Source organism: Alosa alosa, chromosome 2 (genome assembly GCF_017589495.1).
Source record: "Alosa alosa isolate M-15738 ecotype Scorff River chromosome 2, AALO_Geno_1.1, whole genome shotgun sequence".
NCBI classification, from domain to species: Eukaryota; Metazoa; Chordata; class Actinopteri; order Clupeiformes; family Clupeidae; genus Alosa; species Alosa alosa.
In genome coordinates this window covers 12415143-12429259 of record NC_063190.1, presented here as the reverse complement: position 1 = coordinate 12429259, position 14117 = coordinate 12415143, and the positions used below count along the sequence as shown (strand labels likewise).

At 41.8% G+C, this 14117-nt stretch overlaps 1 protein-coding gene across 1 annotated transcript in view; it reads left to right on the top strand.

Annotated features, from left to right (window-relative positions):
* Positions 1-240: 240 nt before the first annotated feature.
* Positions 241-14117, top strand: part of ntm (neurotrimin) — a 223231-nt gene continuing 209354 nt past the window's right edge. The window contains exon 1 of the mRNA XM_048237413.1: positions 241-543. Within this exon, the coding sequence (XP_048093370.1) occupies positions 483-543 (61 nt within the window). The 5' untranslated portion in view covers positions 241-482. The remainder of the gene's footprint in view (positions 544-14117) is intronic.

Here is a 14117-nt window from a genome sequence, read left to right as displayed (position 1 = left end):
AGGGAAACAATACTGTCCTAATACTGTAGGATATGTCCCTTAATCAACTCACACGTATACACACGCATGTTGATCTGCGTAATAGTACTAATTAGTGTTGCATTTTCTTTTAATCTGCGTTACTTACGAGAACCATACTTTTCTAAAATCATGAATCGTTAATAAACGGCGTCTGTTCTCAGATGAACAAGGGCTTGTGTGATTTGAAGTGATGCGCAGGATGCAGAGCCGGCAGGTTCTTGGACAGCATCGCTTTAGTGGGTCTGGGATGGCTCTCCAAGCAGCCTCGCACTAATCACAACCAATACCTTGGTGAAGGAGGGACTTCTTGGCGCTTGCGTTGGCTGCTGCTTTACAGTCACAGAGATACTGGAATTTAGCGGGAAGTGCGCTCTGCTCCACTTCACTTTTCCCTGTATTTTTGGGGGTTCGAATATTTGGGCAACAGCGAATATCAGCCAGAAGCACACAATCAAATCGCGATGAAGAATCCATTGTGCTGGGTTATCCTGACCGGAGTGGCCTTTCTTTTGATTCAACAAGGTAGGCTAAGCACTCAACATAAAGAGGGAAATAACAGAAATGTTGCGGTTTACTAAATTATATTGTGTTTTTAAATTTGATTTATACAGGAAATATAACATTCACTTGGTGGGAATGCAGTGTGTTGCCGCTAATGCACTTAGAGGTTGCGTGGGTCTTTGACGTGGTTACAAACTAAGTAGTGGATTAATTCAGTGACATGTCAAGTGTCTCTGAGCATAAGCTAATGAGGACGATTGCCGAAAATATCTTAAAAGATGGGTTTTATGCGTTGCCTGTCATATTTGTCTTACGTGGTCTGTCAAAGACGGGCAGTCTTTGCTTTAAAACTTTTCATTGTAGACTATGGCGATTATGAGCTCAGTCCCCCCCCCATAAGAGTGTCGTTTTTCTTTTATTCGAGTTTACGGTAGTCTTTGGTGGCAAACATGAGTGCCTGTTTTTTTTTTTTTTTAGCGAAACATCGTTTCATGAATGTGAAGATGCCGTAGCCTATCTCTTATTATCTCAGACACGTTCGTTGTAGCTGTCAAAAATGACGCCGGACAAGATCCAAACGTAGTGTTCATTAAGAAATGGTCGCTAATCCTCTTTTGACAGCATGTTCAGGTCATCAATGTTAAGCCAAATTAACCCAAGAAGGCGCGATTTTGTTGGCGCTGCAACCGTCTTTGGGCAACATGAAACAGGCTACGTAGCAAAGAATGACTTCAGCACTGGACTACAGTCTATTCAGTTGTTGGTGTGTGTAACTTCATCGAAGTGACATTGAAAATATCACTGCTTAGTAACTGCTGCACGTTTAGGAATGCTGTTAAGTCTGGAACGCCTATTGGAGTGAAACCTTTTTCATTATGTTCATTATTATAAATAATTACTATCATTATTTAAATGCTTGCATTAACGTTGAGATGTATAGTAGTCCAAGTGCTCTTTAACCTAGTATTAGTCTGGTCCTTGGCATATCAAAGAAGACAGCTATTGCACTCTCTGAACTTGAATTTGCACTAGGCTACATTCTCCTACACGATGGTAAATAAATGCACCCACACAATGTGGTCTTTAAAGGAGCAGAGAGAAAGAGATATCTTCTTCATCTATCAGACAACAGCAACCTCTGATGAGGAGGGAGCATTGGAAGTTCAAGAATAACAACACCCGGTAGTAAAGGGAAGTTGGTTGTCAGGGGTACCGAGCAGCACTCTCTCTCTCTTTCCTTCTCTCCCCCCTCCTCTCTATCTCTGTCTGCTGTGTTTTCCCTCGCTCTCATAGGTCCTCTGTGTGGCTATAAGGTGGCTGTGGCAGCCAGTGCGTTGCCAGGAAGCAGCACATAGCCCTGCGGTGCTTGGGCCAAGATCCCGCAGGCCTCCCTCTATTGTGGCCTCCAGGCCTTATCCTGCCTGTCGGCGGCTGCCAATGCCAGAGTTATTTGTGATTAAATTGAAATTTGGAGCAACAGCTGTTGTTCAACTTCCCGCAGCGAGGATCCTGTGGAAAACATTTAACAGAGGGAGACAAGCTTCCAAAGAGAGACATTGAGCATTGCTCCGTTTTGCTGGAGGAGCCTCCCTGTTGCAGCTTTATGTTGTGTGTGTGTGTGTGTGTGTGTGTGTGTGTGTGTGTGTAATGACATGGATTGAGCGGTGCCTGCCTGATATGTCCTTAGCGTCCGCTCTCTCTGATGGGTTTAGGAGAGTGCTGGAATTGGCGCGCGCCCGTGCTCCGGGTTCAGGCGGTGATGGAGAGTGATTGGTCGCACAGCTGCTGATTGTCATGTAGATGAGCGATGTTGCAGCAGAAGCTCTGTGGCCCTGGCTCTCTATTGCATTTACTGGTTTCCATGTGGGTGGGTGGGGGAGCTCTGTCATGTGGAAGGTGTCCTCCAATTTAGAGAATCAAAGTACAGATCTCATATTTTTTTTCCCAAAGTGGCCCTCTCCCAGAGCTTCACAGCATGATATGTTATTAAGCAAATTAGGCACATTAGGCATAGATGATGACTGTGAATAATTGACAACGGTTACAACCCAGATGTGAAATTGCCACTTTGCCTGTTTCATCAGTTGAACATAAGGGCTTGGTCTCAAGGAGCATATTATAAATTAGAGGATGCTGCCATCATGTTGATGTATTATGCACTGCAGGGAATAACAACTTGTTTGATTTCGAACAACTAATTTTCAGTGGACACGTTATGAAGGGGAAACATTTACATTTGGATTATATATCTGGATGTGAAATCTGAATGTAATAATCTGGATGTTAAAGTGTATACGTTTTAGTGTTGGATTTACTTCAAACACACATACACACACACACACACACCCCACATATTCCACATGCTCCACACACATTTGCTTAAAGAGTTGATGTGATATGGAAGAGGCTTGACAGAGGATTTCTGAAAGTTATTAGGTGATGCAAACGCCACCGATTGAGTTCATATACCATAAAAGATCCGCCACAAAGGACAGATTATTTTGTGCTGTTTCAGAGTCACAACAATGGCTATCTGAATAGTGCCGCGAGGATCAGGGTTTAGCCGAGCTGTCTCGAGGACTAATCTGGTGCGGGAAACACAATATTACTGTCACATCAAAGTGACATTTTTTCACACAATATTTTTTTGTGGATTTATTCCCTTTGAGTACCAACAAAAATGTCAGTAGCTTGGTCTGATGCACTCTATATCTATGGGTTATGGTTTTTAATAAAGTAGAAAGAGCCATATTCATTATTTCAGTCAACGACTTACCATTTCACATTAAAAATTAACAATTTGGAATAGGGTATGAGAAATTCAAAGTTTCAGGTATTTTGCAGACACTCTTATCTGAAACCACTTGCAAAAATCTGTAGCATTCAGGGTTTGCCGCTAGGCCAATGATCGCTCACAAAGTGATAATCTTGAACAGAGCACCACCATTCATGCCCAGGATTCAAACAAGTAGGCTAGTCTTGAAAGATCCTCAGATAGACGCAGACTCGTAGTGGATCTGGCCCTGGTCTGGTCTATGGCATTAGGAAGTCAGATTCTATCCAGGATGGATAGCTGCCCTTAGTAGAGTAAGCCATGTCTGTATCCAAGGTCCACCACATCAGGTGGTAAATGTTTTGTTTTTTTTGTCTGTAAACAGTACAAAGACCATCAGCCTGATTGATATGGGTGGAAAGGTGTAGTATGCCTCAGGGAAGAACCCATTACATTTCAGACTAGATCTGAATCATGGGGCAGATCCATGTTTCATTTACAGTTATGTTTTTAAAGTTTGGTGCACCTTTAAGTGCACCAACTGAAATATGTTTAACGAATATGTGTAATGAATGATACTACTCATTTATATAGCTCAACAATTTTAAAACCGGTAATCAAATGTGACTTTAAAAAAAAAAAAAACTGAAGTAATTGGTATATTATTTTCATATCAGATTGTCTTTCAATAGATATGGACAACTTTGGGGGGATTGTTTACATGACTGACTTGTTTACCATTAACGCCAGCCAAACTAATTATTAGCTGAGATAAGAGGTTTGGACAAGTGCATTCTTGGGGCTGTCATGCACACTTTATTTATTCAAAAGTCAGACCATCAATGTCACTGATGTGACAAAACAGTTCTCCCCAGTGACAACAACCTCAAAGATGCCCATGTTTGAATGAGCATCTTAAATGAGCTCATTTTGAGTGAGAGATTGAAATGTTCACATTCTGGGGTTTCTTTCCATCCGGTCCCCTTTGAGCTTATCAAAGAGATATGACACATGGTAACATAATGGGCGTAAAAAGAGCATGATGATACTCTTCCTTCGAATGATGGTGCTGTCATTTTTCTGTCCTTGCGTTAGATGAGTGAAATGGGTTATATGTCTATTAAATAGTAGGGACATTGAAATATCAGTGGCTTTATAGGCTGCATATTGAAAAAGAAACTTGAAAGACAGTGGATAAAGGTACACGCTCAAAAATGTCTTGGACATCTTGGATATTATTCTTTGAAATTGCCTTAGTTGTGTTCAGAAACAAAGAAACTAGCTACAAAGAATGCATAGGAATCTTGGGAACAGTTCTACTATCTACCATTCCTTTAGAATAGATTCAGCGAACCTATTTAATTGATATTCTCAGCAACAACCAAAAAGTAACTACATTCGGCATATTTAATGACTCAATGATCTTTTAGTTGTATATTTATGTATTTGAGTGCAGCAGACAGTGTTTTGTGTTCCAGCCAGACGCGTCTGAAGTTCAGTGACAACTGTTGAAGCCGCCTAAGAGGTCCTCAAAGCCTCTCCTGTGGCATTTATGACTTTGAATATCAAATCTGCATCCCACTCGCTCAGCTCGGCCGGAAAGTAACGTTTAAAGTGCAGCGTGAAGCCAGACCGATAGCCATTATTAGAGAGCAGATGGTGCCATCAGTTGTTAAGAAGCACATGGTCAGGACTTAATCCCCATGTTTGTGATTACTATGTGCCAGGCTTGTGCACTGCGGAGGCAGGCTAGGGGTAGAGAGAGACAGAGAGAGAGAAAGGAAAACGCAGATATATTTCAATTAGTGCTCTAGCAGTTGGCGTCGAAGCCTTCCACAAGGCTCTGGTTGAAAATGAGTCTTCTGATCCATCTGAGATTTCGTTAGTTTTGCTTTCAAGGATACAATAGGGGACATAATGAATGCTGAATTGATGTTGTCTCTTCGCTTCTGTGCTATGCTCTGTGATTTTAAAATGAATGAAACGTTTTGCCATCAACCATGTTCGGGTTTTGGATGATCATGTAAAGCATCAGACAGTCACTTTCAAGTGCTTTATAGGCTGTTGTGATTAATTTTTATTTACACAGAAAATTAGATTCAGCTCTTTGTAGAACAGCATTAAACCCTAAAAATAAACAAAGAATTGAATATTCCCTGTGGGAGTATTTATACTTTACCTCACTATATTTTAAACACAAAGCTGAACGATCTGTGCTATGACGTGTCTGAAAAGTTTATCTCAGGACTCAATGCTCTCAAAGCCAGTTTTTCCAGCTCTGTTAGCACGCTTCATTTAAGCTAACAAGCCGGTTGGGAACCCAATTACAATGGTAAATGGAAAAACCCAAGTCACAAAGAAGCAGCACAAACTTTGAAATAGGAAAAAAAGTTGGGAAAAGACATAGACAAAATCATGACCAAATGTGCCCTGATGTTGGTGCTTTGTGATGTAGTATATGTATGTGGTTGTGGTACATGCACACTGTTGTAATTGATGCAGGCATAGGGGCTGGGATGAGCACTGTGTAGTTGAAGTCAGCAGAAGGATTGGCCGACTCTGACCAATGCCAGGTCTCAAGGCTTTGAAGTAGTAGTGTAAGCAGCTGGAGGGGTTATGTGCCAGAGGACGGCTGGGCCACTGGCCTACTCAGACACAGTGCCCAGCCATGTGAGTGTTGGCCTTGAGTAAGCCTGCTCTTTGTGTCCAGGGATTAGTGGGTCAGGTAGATTGAGCTGCATATAGCACACTAAGCACCAACTTTTCTTCCAGTGTGTTATTTAATGGTAAACCAGGTTTACATGGTGGAATGGTCATTTGCCAAGACTGTAGCCGTACTTCTCATGCACTCCAAAATAATAATGCTAATTTTAGAAGGCATTTAGTATGTAGTGTGTGCTAAATTAAATAGCTTTTCAATGGAAACAATTAAAACATTGCACTGCATTGTGTCAGCATTTGACTGATATTGACACAGTTCATTTTTAACTGAATATTTTGCTAGCTGTCTGCTAACACAACTAGCATGGTCCTGAAGTGACCTGGTTGCATGATGACAGAATGGAAGGTACGGCTGTCATTCATATGCCTGTGTCATATTCTGAGCTGCTCGTGAAACCATGACACCGATCTGATGGATGGCTTGAAAAGCTTGTCACATTGCCATCTATAGTGCTGAAAGATAAAAAAAAAACATCTGGAAAGTGTGACTCACCGTTATCATTTAGTTTTTTTTGCGGATAAAAAAGAAACTAAAAGAAAAGAAAAGGGCTGATACCAGGCTTGGGTTGCTCTTAGCGCTGCTGGTTTCCATCTGCCTCACAAATAGCAGTTTCCATTTCACACATTTTCATCACTCCTCCAGGCCTCTGTAATGCTATTAGAGACTTTTCTAAACAGACTGTCTGTTTTGTATGTTTCCAATGCTTTCGCTTAGCAGTGGGATAACCCCTAACCTCTTGTGTGACACCCCGCAAGTGAAGTGTGAGCCTGAAAGGGTAAAAAGCCACACATATAAAAAAAAGATTCTACCACACAGAAGAGCGTTTAAAAAAATGAATTGTTCCCGCCAACTATTTCTGAAGTGGTGCACTTGTGAAGCAGGAGATTAAGAAAATAAATGTAGTCGTCCCCCGTGTGTGTATGTGTATGGTGTATGGCAAGAGGAAGCAAATCAAGTCAGCTGAGTGTAAGCTCCTGTCCTGAGGATTGTGTTATTTTGGAGGGATTGAAGAGCAGGATGCAGCCATGATTACTCCGGAGTTTATATGCCGAGTCAGCACTATGGAGTTGCCATATTTCCCAAACCTTTTTTCCCCCCTTTCTTTGGGACTTTGCTGTGCTCATTGAATTTCATGGAGGCTTAGGGGGAATCCTCATAATTAATGTTCAATGCTTGACTGGCAATCTTAATAGACGTCTTAGGTCAGTATGAAAATGAATGTGTCTCATTAAACGTGGTCCCTTTGTTGTGATTTAAAAAAAATGTTTCGTTTAGCTCAGCTTGAATGGTACAGCAATATTCCTGCATGCTTCTAAGGTCGTTATTTATTTTATTTTTTTATCTTTTTTCATTTTTTTCTGGTCACACTGTATGCCAATGTACTTCACACTTCGCAAACACCATGATTTGTTGAATACAAAATGTGGCTGGTTAATTGTCGGCAGCTTCCAAATGAATTAATCTGCCCATTATGCTCATAGCATATTCAAGAGTTGGCTGGTGGATAATTCATTCACCCTGCAACCTCTAATTCATGCTGGCCTTTTTTTCAGAGGGATGTTTGCACTTTTAGTGTGTTCAGTTACTTCTCTTACTCACACTTTAACAAAAATATGTTTGCTGTGTTTTTTTGTGTTCAGGTTCCTTTAGAATGTCTGTTATTTCCTCTCGAGAGCTTCATCAGTTACAGCTTTGGTTACACTGTCTGATAATGAGCTTTACAGCTACAGTCGTGAGAAATGTTTTTTTCTGTGTCAGGATATGCATATTGAATACATTATTATGTGTTTATAGCCATAACATAGTATTGCACTCAGCATATAATATATATATATATATATAACTCATAGCAAGAGTCAGATTTTTCAATCGGATTCATCAGGCCCCGGAGATGGAGCCTTGTGCGTACTGTAGAAGAATTCCTTTACTCTCTGTTGCAACAGATTGCATTTTGCCTTATGACTGCATACCTCATTAAAAACCTGACAATTAATCTATACTGGTCTGGAATAAACACATTTTTCAAATCCCATAAGAGTACATCATGGGATTTGCATATTTAATATGAATTCTTAATGAAAATGGTACATATGGTGAGAGACTTAACCACGGTTTTGTTTTGAGGAAACTTTAGTGTTCCTGGAGACGCTAACGCCGTTTGCACTCTCCCTGTTTCCTAACAGAGTTGTTTGCCAGTCTCTGCCGTTCTTCCTTCCCACAGCAAAGTCATTTGGACCAGTTAATTGGCTTGTTTTACATTGCTTTGTGATACTTTTGCAAATTGGGCCAAAACATGTTTTGAAAATCTCTGTCCTCAGACACCAGAGAGAGAGAGAGAGAAAGAGAGAGAGGGTGGGGGGGGGGTTACTCTGTTGAGACAGTTATCATATCAGGCTTTATTATATCATCCTCTTTGCTTCCAAGTTAATATATGTAAGATCCCCATCACCGGTATGTCGAGGTGTCTGTAGTACAAGATGAGTTAAGATATAATAAGTATATCGGTAAGGGATCATGGAGTAATTTCGCTAAGATAACAGATCGCTAATGAAGGTGTGCTGCCAGGTACCCTCAGAGACTGCTTCTGCTTTGTAGAGACCATGGGGATAGGCAGACTCCTGTAATTTCCACTTTGAAGAGCACATCTGCACAGACTAAACCTCTATAATCAGCAATGTCCTCTCCCCCAGTTGTGGGCATAATGTCTTGCTGCTTTCCCTTCATTAAGATACACCATAGACAGCAGGTTTGGTGACAAATCACTGCACTCACGCAGGCCAGAATGAGAACCGAGTCATGGCACCTCAGCCGGCGTAGAGCACTTCTATCTGAAGCGCGGCAGGAGAAAGAGCCAGAGAAATGTAATTTAAGACAGTCGTTTCAAATGGCTGCCCATGTGCATTTGAGACGGAAAAGACAAAAAAAAAAAAAACAGCCGTGTTGACGAGGGGTTGCTTGATGTGGTGTGGGAAGAAATTCTTGTCACGTGTTTGATTATGTAGTCCCAACAAAGTGCGTTTTTGTCCCGAGTTGGAAGTGCTGAAGACACACTGCCTTTGTTTGGTCATCTTGTGTAACACTGTAGGGTAACAATGGCACTCTAAAATCACAGCAAAACATGTGGTGAAGATTGCCATGGAAAGTGAGTCAGTGGACTTGAATTTGGTCTGCGACCTCTTCACATCACTTTGATCGTAACCTTGTTTTCTGACTGTGCTGTAAAAACCTTGAGCTGTTCACTCCACTCCACGGTGTAGTGACTCTCAAAGAAAACTGTATTTAGTCTGTAAGAGGTTATACTTATTCTACCACTGCATCATCATATATTTGCTGTTCTTAAATTTTGTGTTGGCATGTACATTGTGTTCCCTGAAATGCAGCCCTGTAGGGGATCATCTACGGTTCACAAGCACGATTTTGGGATGGGACGGGGAGGTGAAATTGATGTCAAAATCAGGCAAATCCGCTCAATGGAGCCCGTTTCTAGCAGCTGCTGTCTTCTCAGTGGCACTTTGAAAATGTTGAAAGGCGCGGCTGCGACTCTCCCCACAGATAAGCCCCCTTCTGAAACTTGTGCAGGTTTCCTCAGCTGTGCTGCAAGGTATATGGCGAATAAAAAACGAAATAACATGAATATTTGCATGCTGAGATAATACCCTTGTTGCTCAAGCCAACCCACATGTGTGGAAGTGTCTTGGCATGAGTAGAATACTGAATTCAAACAACTTGTTAGTGCACAGGATCTAGCATCCCAAGTGTCTTTGGTGCAGTTTACCACTGGGAATAGTTAAATTAATTCAAAGACAGGCAGGAGTGAGTGACATGTATTTTAAATAATAAGCAGTGGGGCCTGGTGTGCAATTTGACGGCATATGTTACAACTCAAACCCGGCTCCCACATGCTCATTTGATTTGGAGGTTAGTTTTGGGCAGAATGGATGAATGCTGAAACATTCATGAATCTCTCATCAGCGCATGATCCAGATCGTGTCTGACACTGAGACCCTTGGTGTGCCAGATCGGGCCATATTGGGGCCAGATCTGCTGTGAAGAGTCAGTTGTCAAAGGGGAAATATGGCATTCACTGTGTTCCTCTTAGCACAAGCAGCCGTGCTGTGTGCTATGATTTGTGTGGCCAGTCAGAGAAATCCTGTTTTTTTTTTCTCTCTCCCACCATACCAGTAACCTGATTGATTTTTTTACACACTGTCCTTGGAACAGAGGCATTATCACAGAGAGAGCAGGATTCCCTGTCAATCTCCCAGATTTATCTGGAAGTCGCATGATGCATGGTCAGATCCCTGTGATTTAATTAAGAAATGCATCTGTCACGGCTGGTAGCTGCAGATTAAAAGGGCTTGTCAGTAAAGAGAAGCTTCTGATCAGTTTGATGGTCCCCCTACCTGCAAAACAACATGTTGCCACTTTTTTAACTTTCAACCACCATACCAAATTGTATTCTCATAAGCAGGGCGTTGAAGCACTTAGACCTCATCTTCCTGTACATTACCTTGAGTAACACAGGTGATAACTGTGATTCACACTTAGCGAGAAGCGCCATTAGCCAGTTCTCCTACTACAGCCCTGTTCAGTGAGACCCTTCAGAAAAATCAGTCTTCAAAAATGTTCTCTACCTTCCGTGAGCGGCTCCAGCAGTTTGTTGTCTAAGGAGATGCATGCCCAGGCGTTAATAGGGGAGGACGTGCTGCGGTTGTGATGTTTCATCGGGGAAGGCCGGGTACGGGAATAAGCTCCCCTGGGGAGCGTTGGTCCTTGCCTGACTAGAATGAGCCTGAAAAATACAGCCAATTTAATTAAGAAAGGGGGAGATTTGCACATAGACCTGGGGTTTCCACCTTATTTTCCACCCCAGCTCGCGGACCAGTAAGCCATTATACAGTGAAAGCTGCACAGAGGAGTAAGGATTCAAATGGGGTTTTCTTTTTTTATGAAAAGGCTTGTCTCATTTCAGGCTTCTGATAAAATGAAAGGTGGCTGCCCAAATGATTTGCCAGTTAATGGAGACACAAAACAGGCCGGCATTATAGCTCTCTGAAGACTTTTTTGTGAAGTAGCAGCACCATTAAAGGTAAACTATGCAATATTGGCAATTTCCTTACTGTTTTCTCGGTTTTTGTTTCTTTTTCGCCGTCTCTGTCATGACGAATGTCTGAGAAACTCCATCGCTACCTTTTTCTAGCCGGTGCCTGGCGTGTATGTGTATTTGAATGCAGTAAAGCAATTTGTTACACTCGTTATACTTCCTGACACTGAGGCCGTCGGTCCGCCGGCCCACAGTTGTAAGGGTGGTTTTTCCTCAACAGGCTAGGGGAAGCGAGACGGCCACCATTCAACCCGAAAAAAGTCATATAAATGACTGAAGCTGTTACAGTCTCGTCAGTTCACATTTTCTCTGTAAGCATGTGTTATTGTGCAACAGAGAAACTGGTGTATATGGTTGTATGTAAAATACGTCATAGCCCATCTATTGTATGGCTGATTTGGTTGTGTACAGTCCCTGCCAGTACTTCTGCAGACACAAGAGGACCATGACTGGATGTCTTGCCCCCAGTGCTCAATACAGTGTTAAAGGAATCCGGCTGTGTACAAGTCCACAAAACCGTAGCCTGTAGGGTACCGCATTGGGTGACACTGCACTGCATATTTTTCCAAAGGTGCCCCTTACAGCAGATTGAAGACCAGATGTTTGTGTAAAGTTTTGCAAACACAGTTTTATCTGTGGACAACAGTAAGTCAGGGCATGGTTAACAGATGCTACTGTGCTAAAGCTAAAGGCAAACGTTTTGGCGGACTTCCTTGGTGTCTGTGTGAGAATTTGTGTTGCATCATATTTGGACAACAGGGGCAATTTGCTGCTCTGTAGACCATGGCCGTAAGGAGATAGAGTTGTCCTGCCCTGTGGGATGGACATATTATTTTAACTTCGCCTGCCAAAATAAGACCACATCAAAAGATAATGCAAAGGCATGATGTCATATCCACAGAGCATCTATTACTGTGGCCAACTGTGTAAATGTTATGATTAATCGGGTGTTCATATGAAGGTGAATATATTAACCATGTTTATTGTAAACAATGCTTATGTGGACACAGTGTACTGTACTTCCATGGCTTGTCAAGATCACCAAACCTACTAATTATGAAAAACAAAAGAAGCATGATGAAGATGGAGATAGTTTTGTTGTGTTTTGTTTGTACAAGGTCAAGTTTAGGGGTTAATTTTGCTATCTAGCAAAATGTAAATGTTCTGTGGTTGCAGTATGATCTACTTAATGTCCATGTTATATGCTAACTGATCTCACATGAATTAAGAAATCTGTTTGGAATAATTGTATATGTGAGGCTGTGCTGGTTGAAGATGTTAATATTTGACCTCTTGGACATCTTCAACATGAACGATAGCAGCTTTGAAGTACATTCATTCATGATGTAACACATGATGTTTCCCATCATACAGTAAACAAAGTCTTCTCATGCTGCATACTAATGCAGCTAACGTCCGAGCCCTTTTGATAACATATTCCATTGCTGTACTCCTAAGCAACTGCCCCTTTTAAACAAGGTTAATATTCATTTCCATGTGGGTTGCGCTTGCTTTGATTAAATGCTTTAAGGTCATAACCATACTTCATTTCGTACAGTCTATGAAAAACTTGCCAATTGCCCCTTGGATCTTGCAATTTTCCACTGGGCATCTAGGCCTTAGTAAACAATTTTAAGAACACCACTACAACTTGAGGAACATCAGGGATACATGATTAAAACTCTGTAAGTGTAGGTGTTAAAAATGAAAGGGTTCACAGCCCCATGGAGCAGTATCTCTGCTCTCCCTACACTGAAGACTCAGGCAGGCATGGTCAGTGCTCCCTGACCTACTCATGCAACAAGCCAGTTAACATGGGCAACACAAACACAGTGGCAATAGCTTTAAAAACAGCACTTTCTAAAAACTCAAGCAGTGTTTTTGAGAGATTCATGCATGTTTCAGCATTCATCCATTCTGCCCAAAACTAACCTCCAAATCAAATGAGCATGGGGAGCCGGGTTTGACTTGTAACATATGCCGTCAATTTTAGCAGTGAAAGCCTTTGACTATTATAAACACAGGCTTAGCTATTATGACTTGACTATTATAAGCACAGGCTTAGTTGCTATGGTAGTATTCCCTTGATGGTAGTTTGTTGCTCTGTCACAATGTAGCAAAAATTCTTGTTATAACATTGGGAAATACCACAGGGGAAAAACACTGCTGCCCTTAGATATGTTCAATGTAGTGCTGTGGTGGTTCTAACATAACTTTGATTAATGGCAGAAAATAAAACTAAAAATACATTACTAAAACAGACCTGTATGGAGGGTATGTTTATTTGTCAGCTCTCTCTGAAATGCTCTAGCTGTTGTTGATGACTCTCAAAGCCGCTTGGAAGAGCGAGCCCATGTTCTCTCTGGGATAACAATCAGTACGCTGGGAGTTGGTGATTTCTGTCATGTCACACAAGACTGATTGTCTCTATAAATGATGGTTGCTAACCCTTGACAAGGCTGTCTCCTTAAATCACCACACGCAGCTCTTGACAGGCTCACTTGATGAGTGTCTCCTCAGTATTTCAGCCATGTTGAATGCTTTGCCTTTCTTCTATAGTATCTCACAGCCTATGCAAATATAATTTCCTCAATAATTTTGCATATAATATGCCAAGACATTGCATCCTTACATCTCCATACCATCTTGACAGCACTGGGGTGCAGTAAGTCGTGAGAGATTTTTTTTTTTGTGCTGTGAAATCCTATTTCCTCTGAGAGAACCAAAGGCACCCTTGACTGCCGGAGGGGCTAACCACCTCAGCCCCCACCGCCAGAGTCAGGGGTTGCACCCCTGGTGTCAATATTCAATTAGTCTCCCAATGACTTTGAATTTGTGCCAGCAGGATATGGTTGTCAGGATGTCTCTCTCTCTCTCTCTCTATCTCCGTCTCTCTGTCTCTCTCACTCTCATTCGCTTCACTTGGGAGAAGCCAACTTCAGTCACGGTATTCACATTATTGGATAAAGCCTAAAGCTCTAAGACTGGCGCCGGTG